The 15,689-nt window shown below is 41.9% G+C and overlaps 1 protein-coding gene across 1 annotated transcript in view; it reads right to left on the reverse strand.

The window, feature by feature from the left end:
• Positions 1-340: 340 nt before the first annotated feature.
• ELK3 (ETS transcription factor ELK3) overlaps positions 341-15,689 on the reverse strand; it is a 44,833-nt gene continuing 29,484 nt past the window's right edge. Inside the window, exons 2-5 of the mRNA XM_083698724.1 lie at positions 14,582-14,790; positions 12,758-13,552; positions 8,246-8,368; positions 341-3,594 (exon numbers count right to left, since the gene is read on the reverse strand). Of these exons, the coding sequence (XP_083554850.1) occupies positions 3,496-3,594; positions 8,246-8,368; positions 12,758-13,552; positions 14,582-14,788 (1,224 nt within the window). The 5' untranslated portion in view covers positions 14,789-14,790 and the 3' untranslated portion in view covers positions 341-3,495. The remainder of the gene's footprint in view (positions 3,595-8,245; positions 8,369-12,757; positions 13,553-14,581; positions 14,791-15,689) is intronic.

Here is a 15,689-nt window from a genome sequence, read left to right on the forward strand (position 1 = left end):
CATATTGCCACAAACCGTGCAAAATTACATCTTTTGTTGAGGGGGCATTTCCCAATGAAGGCGTAAAAGGTAAATAGGGCTGTTAATAAGTTGGTTGATAAATATTCCATCATCCAATGAGGCTTCACACTTGTTACATTGTAGGACAAACGCCTTTTCTAGAGAAACCCAATGCTTTTCAGCACATGGTAGTTAAACAGCATGGGCCTTAGCAGAGACACAAAATTAAGTGCGGCATTTTGAGGCTTTTGGAAATACACTAGACATTTAGAAAGAGCAGTAAGCTTAGTAGTATGACTTCAACTGACTTGTATTTAAGGAAATGAGATTAGAATTAAAGTTGGTTTGGGTATGCACTTTATTATTTAATGTTCATTTTCTGGTCTTTACAAAACTCATAAGCCCTCTTCAGTTCAGGGGAGTGAATGCAAAGGGGCTGCAGGGCCATTCTTAAGTTTTTTTACTTGTCGAAGCTCCCCTTGCAACTTAAGAACTGTGATCTTCCAAAAGTCTAAATCACAGGGTGAGCTTTCATGAGAAGCCTCTGAAACAACTGCAGCTAAACTTAAGAGTAACCAATGCTAGCAGGGCAAAAGTTAGGGAGAGAGTAAAAGCATGCCCCCTCTCTACTCACTACTCTGCTTTCATGCAGGTAATGGCTAAAGAGGGATATAGAGCGGATGACATCAAATAGTAAGAGCACCATGGCTGTTTGCAAAGGAAGAGTGAGATCCCAGTTCTTATTGAAAATCAAACGGAAGGCTGCTTCGGTTATAAATTTTCTACAGGGCAAATCTTTTGACATCATAAGGCCACTTAAGAATAGCTAGAAAAGACAGAGGGCAGGTGATTTAATTAATCTTGGTACATTTGACCTGGCCTAGCCTGCATTTGATGAAAAAGTGGAAGAATGAAATCTTGCACTGTCGGCACACTGATATTTGGTCCTGCTACCTGAGAGAGAGAAAGAGAACTAGCACAGAACTGTTTAATGTACTAATATGTGCCTTCCATTGTGTTCAGCTTTCTGCTCTTTACTTAATATAAAATTACCATTGATACAGAATAGTTGGTCTGTGTTTGCTTTTTCCTGTTATACCTTCTTAAGTTGGAAATCACCAGGCTCACAGTTGGTATGTTAGAATGCTCTGAAAAAGAAATAATTTTGTCTTACTCTTCCCCTGCTATGCTTTTCCTGCTAAATTGCTGAGATGTGGGATAGTTCTTGCTTTATAGCATCAAACACAGAAAAGTGTAAAGCCGGGATAGAAAACCTGTGACCCGCCACTTGTTGGTGGACTCCAACTCCCATCAGTCCCAGCCACCATGGCCAGAGGATAATGGAGTTTAGCAGCAACTGGAGGGCCAACCCTGTTGTACAGATTATGCTTCGTCTTTAAATCATTAAAACATCAGGATTTGGGGAGTTCTTTTATCAAGCTCCATCTTCCTCCAGAATTTAAGAATATACTATACCTACAAGATGCCTATGTTATAAACCTGGAAGACAGAGGTCGTTAATTGCTGTTTTGATGGCTTGCAACAAATGGTAGTCTGGAAACCACAATATTGGAAATTAACGTGGAACATAATTTTAGAAGGACCAGGAAGATAGCAATGTAATAGCAGTGTGTAAAAATGTGGTATCCAAATCCCACTATAAATGGCAAATAGAATTTAGTGTGTGAGTGTGTATTCAGCAGTGATATGCTTTCCATTTATAGAGCTTGATAACTTTGGCCATTGGAAATGATGCCTCTTGCAGAGGTGGAAGAGGATTGCTGGAAGATGTAGAGGAGCGTATACAATACTGTGAAAACATGGAAGGAGCAGGATTAGTGGCTCTCTCGCCAAATAGCAAATGCTGTTCCAGAAAGAATAAATGATATACCTCACTGCAGCACAATCCTGAGGATATAAAGTGCAGTGGGAACCAGCTATAGGACAGTATTCCTTATTCATATTTTTATTTAAAAGCACACACAGGCTTCAGTTTCACAACCTGGAAGACCAACAGTTTATTATTTCTGCCAGAGTGTCTAGCTGTTTCTCGAGCAATGGAACCAGCGCTTTTCAAGTTAGATTGACTTATTAAAGTAGGCTTTGTGTAGAGTAGAACTGGAGTTTATATAAATTCTCAAATGAACTTTGGGAACATGACATAGGTTGGGATGTTTCATTTAATCTAAATATTTTCAGTGTTTAGATATAGTTAACATGTTCATAAAATATGCATGCATGAGATACTTTCCAGAATACAGCTCCTGGACACAATGCTCTTTTTATACAATGCCACCCAGACTTATTTAATTCTGCTTTTGCATTGTATGTCACCTTCAGGAAAATATAGTCATGATATTCTAGAAAGTGACACAACCTCTATTTCTCCGTTTTCAGTATTTTAGCTTTCTGAGGAGAACAAACACCTTGGTGTTATTAAATCACAGCGTTCAGTAGTATTTTTTCTGTAGTAACCTGTTACTGAACACATTACATTTCATATTGTATGTCTCTCACGCTCACAGACTTTTTTAAAAAATGTAATCATGAGGGCTAGAAACTCTTCTTAAAATTGTCCAAAACTGCCTAGTTTTTTTAAGCCTTTGGCCATGTGAAATGGGAGCCACTGGCTTCAAAGTACTGGAAAAATTAACTTAGAAGGTACAATACCTTGAGTATGGTCAGGAAAATGAAGATCAGATTAGTTTCTTCAGTCAATGAATACATGAAAATGAGTGGCACTGAGCAAGGCTATATCTTCTTAATTTAAGAATGTCCCTAAAATACATTGTAAATATTTAAGGCCATGTTCCTCTTACCACAGAGAAGAATTGAAGCACCTATATCTAAATAGTGTCCTATTCTTAAACACGCTTACTGGCCAAAATATTTATTATGGCCCCACAGTTCAGCAAGGAAATAGGAGGATTCTTTATATAACTGGAAAGCACTTAATTCAAAATTACATGAATACACTGCAACATATGGCCTACCGCAAGGGTAATACTGAAATACTAGCATGGGGAAGGGGCTGTTCAATACTTGGTTCCTTTTCAACCTTTACCTTAATACTGGAAAATATATAAATCATTTATATAACATTATGCAAAAGAAGGCACAGCCGGTTATAGTTTATACAAGCATGGTGCATAATATGCAGAAATACAGGATTAAAAAGTTTCACATCCTTTAGATAATTGTCTTGAAATCTATTAAGAAAAGTACTTCATTAACAGTGTTCAACACTTGGAGAGCAAGGATATAAAAAAAAATTATAACTCATTTTAATGCACAACAGATTCTGATAAAAAAAAACACTGTTTAAAAATGCTAAATAAACATCATACAAGTAGATCATTCATGTAATGAAAAGTGCAAACCATAGTAAAAGAGGGTTTCATGATGTCCTCCCAGTGTCACCAGAAAAATGAAACCCATCAGAATGGCTGTGTAAAATCCAGTTTGTGAGTGAGTCCTTTATAATTTGCTGAGACATCAGGATTTATGAGCATTTGGAGACAGGAGAACTGGAGAAGAAGTCCCATCCAAGCTGGGAATTGGCACTGGGATGTGACCATTGAGCAGAGTTGGAAACTGCAAAAGTGGAACAAATGAGAAATATTGAATTGAGATGTGCATTAAGGTTCAGTCCAGAGATAACACTAGACTCTAAACCATAAATGCTTTTTTTAAGTTTACCAAATAATTTTAAGATGTATGGGCAACCTGTGCTCCCTTAAGCCACATGCAGCCCTTGGCCTAATTTCATGCAGATGGCAAGGAGTGGGGAAGGGAAAGGGGCATTGGAGAGAGAGAAGGGGAGTCCCATCCACTTTGAATTCCAGCCCACCTCTCATAGAAGCACAGCCTGCATCTTAACTGCAGCCCAAGCAGCCACCATTCTGGCACAGTCTTCATTGTTTCACCAGTGTAAATAGGGACACTTCCTTGAGTAGAAAGAGTGACTGTGGGAGCATGTGTACCCAAAAATAATGTGGCGGAAAGCTCTTCACCTCCATGCCGCTCTTCTAATTCTACTCCACAACTGACTGTCCTGTACTGTTTTAAAAGAAGCGAGGGTGTTGTTTTTGCTAAAGGTACACTGGAAAAATGTAATTGTCCTGTAATATGTTATAATCAACCAAGCATGTGCAATGGCAGGCTGTGCATGGGTTTAATTGCATGGGCATTAGAAACAAGATGCGACGACCCAAGTCAGATACTTAACTTCAGGAAACCCTCAGGGATAGGGGGCAGAAGAAGAAACGAACCTCCAGCAACTCATCCTAATAGGTTTTTGTAAATAGAGACATTTGGAACATACGGTTTAGCCTTCCTGCAATTATGCAAAATGCTCTGATTTGCTTAATAAATTAATTCTGCAATCAATCATAGCTTTGTGTCTTTATTCCTTCACTTGCCATGTCTTGTCAGAGTCCCAGCTCTTCAGAATGAGCTTTCTTTGTGTGTTTGTTCACTGCCTGACACGAAGGGTCCCAGATTCTTCCCTGGAACTGCTCAGTTGCAACTATTGGGCAAATAATATGCAAAACAAACAATGGTATGGATTCTGGCTGCAAAGCAACATCAGCCAGTGGGATGTTTGAGATGAATTCCAGCCTTGCTTCCCTGCTATTGTTTTAGACCTTTATTGCAGAGTGAACTGCAACTTTGAACAAGTCTCTCATTGCCCTAATTATACTGCAAGCTTTCAAATGTGGAGTAAGTTAATTACATTCCTCAAGAGGCTCTACCAATTAACCTGATCCAGTGAAGTAAGCTGGATGCAGGACTCTCCTCGCCCATCTGCTGGGAAACAGAAGTTGTTTTACCTGTATGCCAACTTAAGAGAAATAGTTTCACCAGTCCAACTCCTTTGGCTTGTGTGCCAGAGTAGCGTGTCTTAATTTTCTGTAACAGCACCTGCATTCCCCCCCCCCCCATGCATAAGCTTCTTGAAGTCACCTGAGCAGCATTGTAATGCCCCATTTGTCACTTTACAACCTTTTTTTGTAAACCAAAGCACACTATCGGCTTAAGCTTTATAAAGTATGTCCTCAAAAGGTGATCATAAGGAAAACCTTGGAAAAAGGTAAAGCGAGCTTACTTGGAGTGTTGATATCTGCCCCCCCATCTCAGAGTGTGTGTATATATATATATATATATTTGGAAGGAGAAAATCTGCATCCCATGTGTAGACAAAATTTGTTTTGTAACCCCTGTCCGGAATGTTAGTTGAGATTTCAGCACTCTGCCCATTCACATATTATCCTGGATACAAAACTTGCTCTCACAATATGCAGTGCTGTACTTTGCCCTCAAAGCACCCTTGATCAGGAAAGGTTTTACCTGTGAAGATGGAAGTGAGCGCAGTGAGCCCTTTAAAGAAAGAAACAAGTCAAATCCTTGGTGAGTTAGATCAGGTTCAGGCTCAGCGGCTGTTGCCACTTCTCATTTGGTTCTTGGGAAGAACACTTTTCCTATGCTAATAGATTTGTCATCTTGGCCTTTCTCTGAACCACACGTTAGTCAAATCAGGGCCCTTGATGTGACGGATCTGGATCCCCTTTTCACTTCCAGTTACCACTAATAGGTGCTGGATGCACTTGGCTCTCACTACAGGGCAAGTTGTGGGTGCTTCTGTCTGATCCTAACTGGATGGCTCTAATCAAGTGTGCAAAATTAGGAAATGCTAAAAATAAGGGAGTTCGTGTGAGGCGAAAGAGAGCCCCAGGAGGACTGCTGCAAAGCAGGTTATGTTCTAAGTCAGAACAGTTGCTGAAGTTTAGTGAGGATATATGGGGAGTTGGATATTCGGGGTTTTCAGGACTCTAGTTCTTGAAGCTGTGCTGCACAAGTTGGGGTCCATCCCCAGATTTTGGTGGCAAGTATCTTCTTCCAAATGCTCTATATCTAGTGTTGTATATACTCCAAACTTTTTTCCTCTCTCCCTCTCCTTTTGTGTGCATTTTAGTCAGGATCAAGCCTGTACAATGACGATCTACAAAACACTGGACTATTTCACATAATGCATTACAGTATATACTGGATATGAATCTGGTTTGCACGAGGTGCATTGTATATCGACAACCTGGGAACAGCCCACAACTCCTTCCCTGCAACACCTTCTCCCCAACTTCCATTTCTGCTTAAACACTACCCAGTGTCACTTAGGGGGTGTGTGGTTTCTTTTCACCCCTCCTGAGAGCACACACTCAGCAGAAAAGCATTTAATAGGACAAAGAGGGAATTAATACTTGGTGGGAATGCCTTGAGCACACCAATTTGTACAAGCACACAAATGGTAATGGAATGAAAGAATGCGAGCATGTTTGCCTGGCTGTAGTAGGCAACAACAACAAAAACAATATTAAAGCCACCAGTTTTTAGAGACGTTTGCAACAGGACTCTGACCTGAACATGAGAAGCAGGTATATTGCAACCAGATACCCATATTTCAGCACAAATCCTTCTCTTCTTTGTATGAAAAAATCCTTAAACCCAGGAATGCAGATGGGAATGAAAGGTAGCACAACACAAACTTGAATATTTGCAGATAGCATAACACAGCACTGCTGCTACAGAGGTTTAATAAAAAGCCTACAGTTCTTATAGGCTGCATTTACAGACACACACTGAAGTGCCCTGTGTGGCAGGAATTTGGTGATCTCAGCCCCCACTCACTTCAACGGCATGGTAACCCTGCAGTTACATCTTCCTTGCTTGCTCCAGGTGCTTCCCTGACATAAATTCACTCCTTCCTGTTATTGGTAAGTGTAGTTTTCCTGCATCAGCCAAGGAAGCCAAATTCCAGGTGATGGTGCTAACATTTTCATACCCAGTATAATTTCTCCCATTTTAAAATAGGGATTGAAAAAACCCCACGATACTGTACTCATGAAGCCAAGATGTCCCTGCGATCATGCGTGCTTTTTCTACATTTTTAATCCTTGTGATTTTAAACTGTTCTTGCAGCTTCCCTTAACACAGCCTGAGATAGGGCATGCTAATCCTCTTGAGAAATCTTAATATTTTGTGGGGGGGGTTTCTATTTTCCCATGCGCAGCTAAGTTTTGACGTACAGTCTCTTTGACATATTTTGGCTGAAACATCAGAGCTGCCAAAAAAAACATAAGAGAAGCCTGCAGGATTGGGCCAATGGCCCACCCAGTTCAGCACTGTGTGGCCAACTGGTATACAGAAGCATACTACCTCTGACAGTGGAAGCAGAACAAAACCACCATGGCCAGCAGCTACCATGCTTGCATGAATTTGTCTACTGTTTCAGAGCCATCGGAGTGGGTGGCCATCGCTGCCTCCTGTGGGCAGTGCGAAGAAGTACTTTTTTTCATCTGCCCTGAATCCTCCAGCATTTCGCTTTGTTGGATGTCCCAAAGTATCTCCGTATGCATAATTTTACACATTTCTATTGGTGTCCCTTTTTGCTCATCTTTTCGCTAAACTAAAACAGCCTTACACCGCTGTTGTTATCTTTCCTCCTAGGGGAGTTGCTCTATCTCCTTGGTCATTTTGGTTGGCCTTTTCTGAACCTCTTTCTGAGTTGAGGCGACCAGAACAGCACACGGTGTATTCCAAATGCAGCTGCATCATAGCTTTGTATAATGGCATTATGATATTGGCCATTTTGTTTTCAATTCCTTTCCTAATGATCCCTAGCAAGGATTTTTGCCTTTTTCACAGGTGCCGTGCACTGGGTCAACATCAAGGTATCATCAAGGTGTCTGGCATGTGTGTTTTCACTAACTGTGACAGAGGGGGGACTTAGAATAAAAAAAATTGAGAGTTGGGGCCACGAGGATCATCTAGTCCAACCCCCTGCAATTCAGGAATCTTTTGCCTAACGTGGAGCTCAACCCCACAACCCTGAGATTAAGAGTCTCATGTGCTACCAACTGAGCTATCTTGGCTTATAATTATCAACTGAAGCCACCTCTGCTGCTGCCCTAGTGATAACAGTCACCTGCCCCTTTAGGAGGCTGACTCCAGAGAAGCAATAAACCTCCCTCAGTGCAATGTGTAAAGTTCCTGCCTTTTGGCATCTTCATTGCTTTGTCTCTCACCCTGTTACTGAAGCTCCTTTCCTGAGAGAAGGTATTGTTTTTGCACATCTAATGTTATCTCTTTTCAGAATGGAAATGCCTCCGCCCCCAGCCACAAAAAGGTTCCTTTGGCTACCTGGCCAGAAAGCGCCACCTAAGAGAGCAGAGTCATTGCTCCAACCTACCTGGAACAGGGTGTTTGGTCCTTGCAGCCTGGCAGGACTCAAAGGAGCGACGGGGCTGAGGCTGCTCCAGAAGTGAATGCTAGAAAGCAAGGGACTCGGGGTCAACAGCAATCCATTTGGGGTCTGCAAGACAAAAGACACATGGCGTGTGTTCCGACGTTCATCTACTCTTTGGCTTAGCCATGTCTTGACTCACATTGCCCGGCTGAATGTTACAGGAGGCCCTCCTCGTTGCTTCGCCCCATAGCTTTTTTTCAGAGAGATGTTTTGTGCTTAGAAACTGTTTTCCTTTCTGAACCTCGGGATTTTAAACATTAGCATTTTAACAGGGATTTGGTGTAAGAATTGTCATTGCATGTACTGTGCTTTCTCTGGGTGAGCTCCCATGCAACTTATTTCTAGCTGCATCATCTTGGAAAGGGGAACTATGAGCAGAAAATGATGGAGAAAGAGGGTCCAAATATGCCCTTCTCCTCACAAAAGGGCTGTTCTACATCTCACACTGTGATCCAAAGCTGTGTGTGTGTAAGCAAAAGCACATGAACTGCCATAGAATCTGCCTATTATCACACTGTGTGGATGCCTAAGCATTTGCAGAACACTCCTCGTGTCAGTTCCCCTTAGGGGAAGGGGCCATACCTCAGCGGCAGAACAACTGCTCTGCATGCATCAGGTCATGGGTTCAATTCCAGCCGCCTCCAGCTAAGGCTGGGGAAAGTTGTCTCTCAAACCCAGGAGAGGCAATGTCAGTCACCATAGGCAAAATTGATGTAGATGGACCGCTGGCCTGACTTGGCATACGGCAGCTTCCCATGTTTGCAATTCTTTGGGTCTAGCTTTACTATGCTACTCCAAAGCACTGAGCAAAACCAATGTACCCTGCATATTCTATAGCCACTTTTAAGTGCGAACACATGAAAAAACAACTAGAATACGAAAGCTGTACAGGTCTAAACTAAGTCAGCCCTTGCTCCAGAGCACATGACAAAAATCACTACTGTTTAGTTCATTTTTGCTTTTTGGCCATGGCAGAATCTCTATGCTGATGTTGTTGGTATTATTATTATTAATTACCTTTGAGCATAACACTCTCCTTTCCTCTGCTTGTTTACTCTGCAAGTTATTTTGTTTATTAACACTTCGAGTCAATGTTGCTGAACGTGTCCCTTGTAGGATATGACATCACTCTAGAGCAAAGTACCTCTTTTCTTAATAAGGAAGCAGTTTCACTGCCTCATCGTGCTCAGTTTTGTTTTGCCACAATCACATGATACATCTGCCCAGCTGACAATGAGAAGGCACTTTGTTTTCTAACAGAGAAGGTTAAAAAAAGTATGAACATTGCTTTTCTCCCCCCATGCTGCATATATTCTGGACAGCTCCATACTGACTATCACATGATGAGGGATTTAGCTTGGACCCTTAAGAATATGCTCTACCACTGAACTATGGTTCTTCCTCATTGCTTGCCATCATTAGCTCACATGGAGCAAAAGAAATTACCGTAGTACTTGCAATGATCCACAAATGTATATTTAGGTGGAAGTTACCAAACTAAGGCAACAAAAATTTCCATAAATATCAGACATTGTTCTCACTTTTAATCTTTGAGGAAGAGTAGAAGTGGACATAATTATATATCATAAATGGTATATTTACCATAAAATGTATATTTACTGTAGGATGACAGAATAAGACCCCACAGAATGCAACTTTCAAATCTCCTAGCCACTGGGACTTACTTCCCAAGAAAGTGTCTAGGGTTGCCACTTTACAGCTACAACTACAAAAAGCCAAGTGATGCCTTAAATATTGGCACATTTATTACAGCAAGTTTTCATGGACTAGAGTCCATTTCAAAGCTTATGCCACAATTTATGAACTGGCATTTAACATGCTGGAAGACTGATGCTTTTGCTGCAGCAGACCAACCCAGCCATCCTGCTGAAGCTTCCTGCACAATCATGTGCATGTTTCTGCCAAGGTGCATTTTGTTGAACTCCATGGAACATGCACCCAGGTTAGTAGTTTGTAGCCCAAATCTACCTAGCTAGGCCTGTGTCAATTTTCAGATGCTATTTTCAGCAGCATGACTCATGAATGAATAAATCTGAGATTTCTTTTGCAATCAGCCCACAGCTCAGAAAGCAACTGTCAGTTCATTTATTTTTAAAAGAACTGCAAAGTCTCAGGCTTTCATACCCAAAATAACTAGGTTTCCATTTTTAGCATCATAGACCGAGTTGATCGCTGCTTAGTGTTAACTGTTCTACCACATGTCTTTTGGCTAAGCTCTGCTCCCTCATCAGCACAATGTCGGAATCCTATTGTTCTATACAAGGCTTGAGCAAAGAGCATTTTTTAAGCCAACCTTCTCTACTCTGGCGCCATCCAGATGTTTTGGGCTACAATTCCCATCTGTCCCAGCCAAACGGCTTTAACCCCAAAAGAGGTAGATTTGGAATGTGATGGGCTAACATCCCAGCCAGGTTATTATGTGTTTTAACACTTAAAGAATGGATGCTTTAAGGTGCAGTGTCTGTGTTCCCTGCAGAGTTAGTTTGTCCGACATTTTAGAGTATTAATAAGGTTTGTTTTTTAAAACTAGACAGAGATACCTTTTCATCAAACCAGAAAAGGTCATCAAAATAAAAGTGTCTTCAGTTATTTCCAGAAAGGACCAGGCTGTACATATCTTCATACTTAAAAGAATGCTGCTTTAAAATACATGTTCACGTTACCATGTTAAAATAGTTGTTTCTGAACTGCTGCTGGACTGAGTAACACACGACTCTTGCAAGATGGCAGCAAAGGAAGAGGAGGACTGCAACTGATTTCCATCAACAACCTCCCAAAGACAACAAAGAGAGCACCCAGTTCTCACTAGCACGATGTGTACCTTTCAGTGCTAGTGTAGAGCACCAACCTTCTGTTGTTACCAAATGGCTAATGTAAGCAGATGACGCCTGGGATTCAGTGACAGAGGATTCCAGACTTAAAGCCCATCTGATGCTTAATGCAAAAGGGAGAGACAGTTGCATAGACACTCATTCTGCCCTTAAGGAGTCAGCCTTTTTTATTCTGAATACCGCAAAACCACTTTATGATTAAAGAAAACAGCTTGACCTAAACATGTCATTTCATATTTTGTTTGAGAAAGGCCACGGTGCCAGCAAACTACAAAATGTAATTAAGCTGCTAACGGTCTATCCCACTCTAAGGTTATGATTGCTGACTAGCTTTGAAAAGGGCGGGGGGACGGACAGTCTGGCCTCTTGTTCATGGAAGCATCCAGATTTCCTGGCATCTAAAGTGTCGACTTTCTTAGAAGGCTTTTTTCAAGCCTAATTGTTGTGGAGGGGTGCGATCTCTTGCTTCCCAGCTGCACTCTCCAGCAAGATCAACACACTCACCCAAGATTTGGCTTGAAGAAAAGCAAAAGCCTAACTGAGAGCAGATGGGCAATAGTGGGTTTACATGTATTTGATTGCTCTCTTGCTTGCTCTCTCTGTTGTTGTTTTTGTGTGTGTGTGTGTGTGCAGTGCCCCCAACAGCATCTCCACTTTGCAAATGTGCCCATAAGCCCCAATGCTATGCAAGATTTGTCATGGGGAACATGTGCATAGGTTTCTAGCAGATAGTGTTGAGTTATCCATCCTGGAAAGCTGTTAATGCAGGGATGAAATTTACATGGAAGGCAGAGCATTACTGAGATGGGTCTTCTCAGTGGTGGTGCCCCTATTTGAACACCCTTCCCACAAAGATTTGGGAGGTGCCTAAACTACAGTCATTCAGATTAGGACAGTTTCATTTCCCCAGTGGTTTTTTATTTTATTTATTTATTTAACTATTGTCATTCAGGTTAAGACCTTTTCATTTCCCCAGTGTTTGATGGATGGATGGATGGATGGATGGATGGATGGATGGATGGATTACATTTGCATGCCACTTTTATCTTCCAAGGATCCCAGTGTGGTGTACATGGTTCTCCCCACCCCCATTTCATCCATACAACAACCCTGTGAGGCAGGTTAAGGGAAGAGTGGGAGCTTCATGGCTGAGTGGGGATTCAAACCGTGGTTTCCTAGGTCATAGTCCAACACTCTAACCATTATGCAACACTGCCTCTCTTTCAATTTCGCCTATGCTGATGTATTACCGCTTTTACATATTTTACTGACTGCTGCTCTCCTGATTTTCGCTCCTCGCTCCTGCTGTATTTGTTTTATTTGTAATAGCTGCTTTTTTTAAAAAAAGTAACTTGATTGTATTTTTAATCTAAGGGACATTTTAATAGAAAAAGGACTCATACATTCTTAATAAACTACAAGCTGCTTTTTTGCTTTCTGTCCTTGGAGGGGGGAAAGGCACGCTTTTCCCCAAGCGCACGCTATGGGCATCACTAAAAGGAACTCAGTTAGCAATCCTCTACACGGAGGAGTAAGTCTCACTGCACTCAGCAGAGCTTACTTCTAAGTAAACATGCATAGGATTCCCCTGTCAAAGCCTTACCTGGGCAGTGAAGAAAGCAGGAGTCAGGGATCCTGAGGGGAGTGCTGGGCTGTTGAGGGCAATGGAGCCGAGGTCAGTGCTTGAAAGAACCATTGGAGGTGCCGAGATCTCCAAACCTTTGGGTTTCTTAGCCTTTGGGGGAAGAGAAGGAGATTTTGCCTTGGATCCTGACGAGAGGTTCAGTGGCTCGAGAGAATCAGAATCCTGGCAACTGGACTCCAAAAAGATGCTTCTGTGTTCTGAAGGGAGGGGTGAGTTCGGAGACAGAGACGGCGACCGGGAGGAAGATGGCGAAGCCGACGAGATGCTGGCAACATTGGGCAACATTAATGAGGATATTTTTGCAGAGACAGAGGATGCTAAAAAAGCAGAAGCAGCAGCTGCCTCGGATGTTGATGGCAGGGAGACTATGGGCCTCATGACTTGCTTGTCTGATTTGTTTGTCACAAACCTTATAACAGTTCGGACTTCTTCCAGAGGGGTGGGCCCCTCCAGCTTCTCCTCCAGCTTCTCTGTTTTGATCTGCTTGAGAGTTTCTGGCTGGTTTTGCAGGGAGTTGATGGTGAAAGAGGAGTACAACCCCGAATGGATATACTCATTACGGCTTGCGCCTTTCAGGGCCGCCAAGCCATGCTTGTGTTGCTCTCTACCTTCAAGAGGCATCTTGCAGTCGCTGTCCTGCAGCAAAAGGCTCTCCCTGCTGATTTCCACAGCATGAGGATCCATCTTTAAAATGTCAGGGAAGGACACAAACTTGTACACAAACTTCTGCCCAATCACCTTCTTGATGATGTTCTGCATTAAACAGCAAACCAAGTGTGACATTCGTTAGTATTTTCACAAAGTAGCTCAGTGAACAGCATCTCCTCTACAATGCGGGAGGCTCCAGGTTTGATTCCTGGCATTTCAAGTTAAAAAAATCAGGTAGCCTGTGGGTTTACTCGGGCCTGGCGTGGTTACTTAGGCCACAAGTCCATTTCCCCCAAACCAGGCTCACCCGTGTCATACCTGAAGCCCCTTGTGATGTCAGGTGAGAAGCAGGTGGCGATACGGCTGCCAATGACCAATTGGGAGCCTTTAAGCGCACTCGTAAATATGCACTGGCAAGGGAAGTTTTGCTGTCCCTGCTGATCAGGAGGCCAGCTGGGATTGGCTGCTTGTGGGGACTTCAGAGCACTCCATCACCGGACATCATTGTGACATCAGGTGACTGAAAGGTGGGCAGCCCCCACCCACCTGTCAAATTTGGCCTGCAAGTGCTAGAGGAGATAAGATCTGGCCCTGAGGTAACAGGGGATGAGAAAGACCCTCAGCCTGAGAAGCTGGAGAGCCACCGCCAGTTGGAGTAGTCAATTCTGGGTCCGACAGACTAATAGTCTGACACTCTATAAAGGCAACTGCCTAACATAATATAATATGTGCAATCTGATTGACAATGCTTCCTCCTTATAAACTGTCTGTAGGCTGTCCTGCCTTTAGGTGGCTACTTAAAGACAGCAGTTTGCTGGGGAATTTACTGCTGCACTGTTTTTGACATTTTGAGGAGGTTGCTTTTTGCATTTAGGCAAGGAAAATGATGCGTTTGGGTTTTAGGTTTTTTAAAAAATTAAAACTTTAAAATATATTATTGATAATATATGGCTGGCTGAAATCTTTGTAAGTAAGTGGTATTTTACTGTCTGTATTTTCTACTCGTGTTAAATTTTTGTGAGCAGCCTTGGGGGGCTCTTTCTAGCTAAAAGGCAGCACTCCAACTTTAACAAGCATATTACTACTCTTTGCTTTCTTGTTTAAGCACTGTACAAATAGAATTTTTTAAATTACCTTGTCATAGTAGTATCTCAGCGCTCTGCTCAGTTTGTCGTAATTCATGTTAGTTTTGTTTTTTCTGAGTCCCCACAGCTTAGCCACTTCTTCTGCCTTAAGTAGCTTAAATTCACCATCATTAGATGTCCAACAAATTAGGTGCTCATGTTTCTGATCGAGAAGCAACTGCAACAGGAACTGCCACAATGTGATTGCACTCTCCATGCCTGCAATGGACAGAAAAAAACGGGGGAGACAATGTAAACATTGCCTAACCTGCTCATCTTAGTGTCAACCACAACACTTATGTAGGATCATATACGCAATTATACGTGCTACAGGAAAGTACAAAATAAAAAATGGATGTATAAAATACTGAAGAAAACACATTTTAAAATATCCCAATAAACCCTATTGTAAAATTATTCTGTAAAAATTATCATTTTTATTTTTTTTGCTAATCCTGTAGTATAATATTCCAGAGAGAGAGAGAGAGAGAGAAATATTCTAGCCTAAACCCAGCAAAGAGTGAAGCCCATTGATTTCAGTGGGCTTTGGCATTATTCCATGCTGGATTGAGGCATCCTTTTTAAAATATCCTTTTTCACATTTAGCATATACTGAGATACATCTTATTCTGAATATCAAATGTCTCAAAGATTTTCCATTAAGCTGCCGTTTTTGCACAATGGCCAATTGTTCTCTCTCTCCCTATCTCTTACCTCTGTAATAGTCAATGGGATCCAGGCTGCCATTGCATGGTCTTTCTCTCTCCCCCTCTCTAAGCGTAGACACAAAGGGACTGCCTAACACTAATCTTATTTCTGTCCTGACTGTGTTCAGAATACTATTGTAATTCTGGGGTTTTCATTTTCCTGCTGTTGCTTTTGTATAAAGTTGATATTGGAAGCAAAATATACTATGGCGATAGAGAACATCAAAGTTACAGTGATGTTCTTGTAAAAATGGACTGGTGTATATACACCACCTATACTGTCCACCTGTATACTGTACTCTGTCCACCTATACATGGACAGAGTACAGCTTTCCTGGGACAAATACATGTCTGAATACACCCTGTACACATAAAAGTGAAAAGGCCACAGATTGTTTCCAGAACTTCTCA

Source organism: Podarcis gaigeae (genome assembly GCF_964106915.1).
Source record: "Podarcis gaigeae genome assembly, chromosome: 10".
Classification (NCBI taxonomy): Eukaryota; Metazoa; Chordata; class Lepidosauria; order Squamata; family Lacertidae; genus Podarcis; species Podarcis gaigeae.